This window comes from Gavialis gangeticus, unplaced genomic scaffold (genome assembly GCF_001723915.1).
Source record: "Gavialis gangeticus isolate Ggan-Ray unplaced genomic scaffold, GavGan_comp1, whole genome shotgun sequence".
NCBI lineage: Eukaryota > Metazoa > Chordata > Crocodylia > Gavialidae > Gavialis > Gavialis gangeticus.
This window is the reverse complement of record NW_017729033.1, coordinates 38,532,265-38,533,170: the sequence shown is the minus strand read 5'-3', so window position 1 is coordinate 38,533,170 and position 906 is coordinate 38,532,265. Positions and strand designations below refer to the sequence as shown.

The window sequence follows — 906 nt, the reverse complement described above, 5'->3', positions numbered from 1 at the left end:
GCTCCCGGCTTCCCCAGCCCTGCTGCCCAAGCAGCTCCCGCACTGCGAGTGTGCCAGCTCTCCCTCTCTCTCTCTCTCTCTCTCTCTCTCTCTCTCTCTCATGCTCTCTCCCTCTCCCGCTCCCTCTCCCCCCCTCTCTTGCTATAGAGGGCTCCAACAGCAGTTCCCAGCCAGTGTGTTCGCTCTGTGTGCGTGTGTGTGCGTGTGTGTGCGCGCATGCTGCTACTTTGTACTGTGAGGAACACACAGCCCATGTGCTCTGTATGGATGTTGATGATACTCTGTGTAGCTTGATTCTCTGCAAGCAGGCAAGATGTCCAGCACACCACATGACCCTTTCTATTCTTCTCCTTTTGGCCCATTTTATAGGAGACATACACCATACATGGTGCAACCAGAGTACCGAATATATGAAATGAACAAGAGGCTGCAGTCTCGTACAGAGGTAAGTCCCTCAACCTTGTTTTACTGTGCATGGACTGTGCTAGGTTTCAGGCTGAATTCCATCTGAAGCGTCCCATTAGACAGTGCAATATATAGAGGAATAAACACCCTAATTAATTTAGTAGTTTAATTGGGTAATCCCTCATTATATTTCCACGCAGAGCAACTCTTTGAGTAGATACCAGCTGAAATCTTGAAATTACAGTACAGCACTTCAGGGTTGATTATGATGCCAATCTGAGGGAAATTTCCTTTCCTTTAGTGTGTTGTTTGCTCAGTATCTGTCCTGATGGCATTTGCAGCTATAATATTATAAGGTATTGCTTGATCATTTGCACTAAATGAATCCAGAAATATTCCTCTTTTAGAAGGAGCTGAACCATGACCTGTATTTGTTTTTCAGAGTCATTAAAATTAAATATGAATGATAGGAGCAAACAGAAGCAGAGTTTTTAAAACTTA

General features: G+C 44.8%; 1 protein-coding gene across 11 annotated transcripts in view; it reads left to right on the top strand.

Moving 5' to 3' along the window:
- The first annotated feature begins 70 nt into the window (after positions 1–70).
- LDB2 (LIM domain binding 2) overlaps positions 71–906 on the top strand; it is a 441,581-nt gene continuing 440,745 nt past the window's right edge. For all 11 annotated transcript variants that reach the window (XM_019526120.1, XM_019526114.1, XM_019526112.1 and 8 more), the window contains exon 1: positions 71–445. In XM_019526120.1, coding sequence (XP_019381665.1) covers positions 314–445 — 132 coding nt within the window. In that variant the 5' untranslated portion in view covers positions 71–313. The remainder of the gene's footprint in view (positions 446–906) is intronic.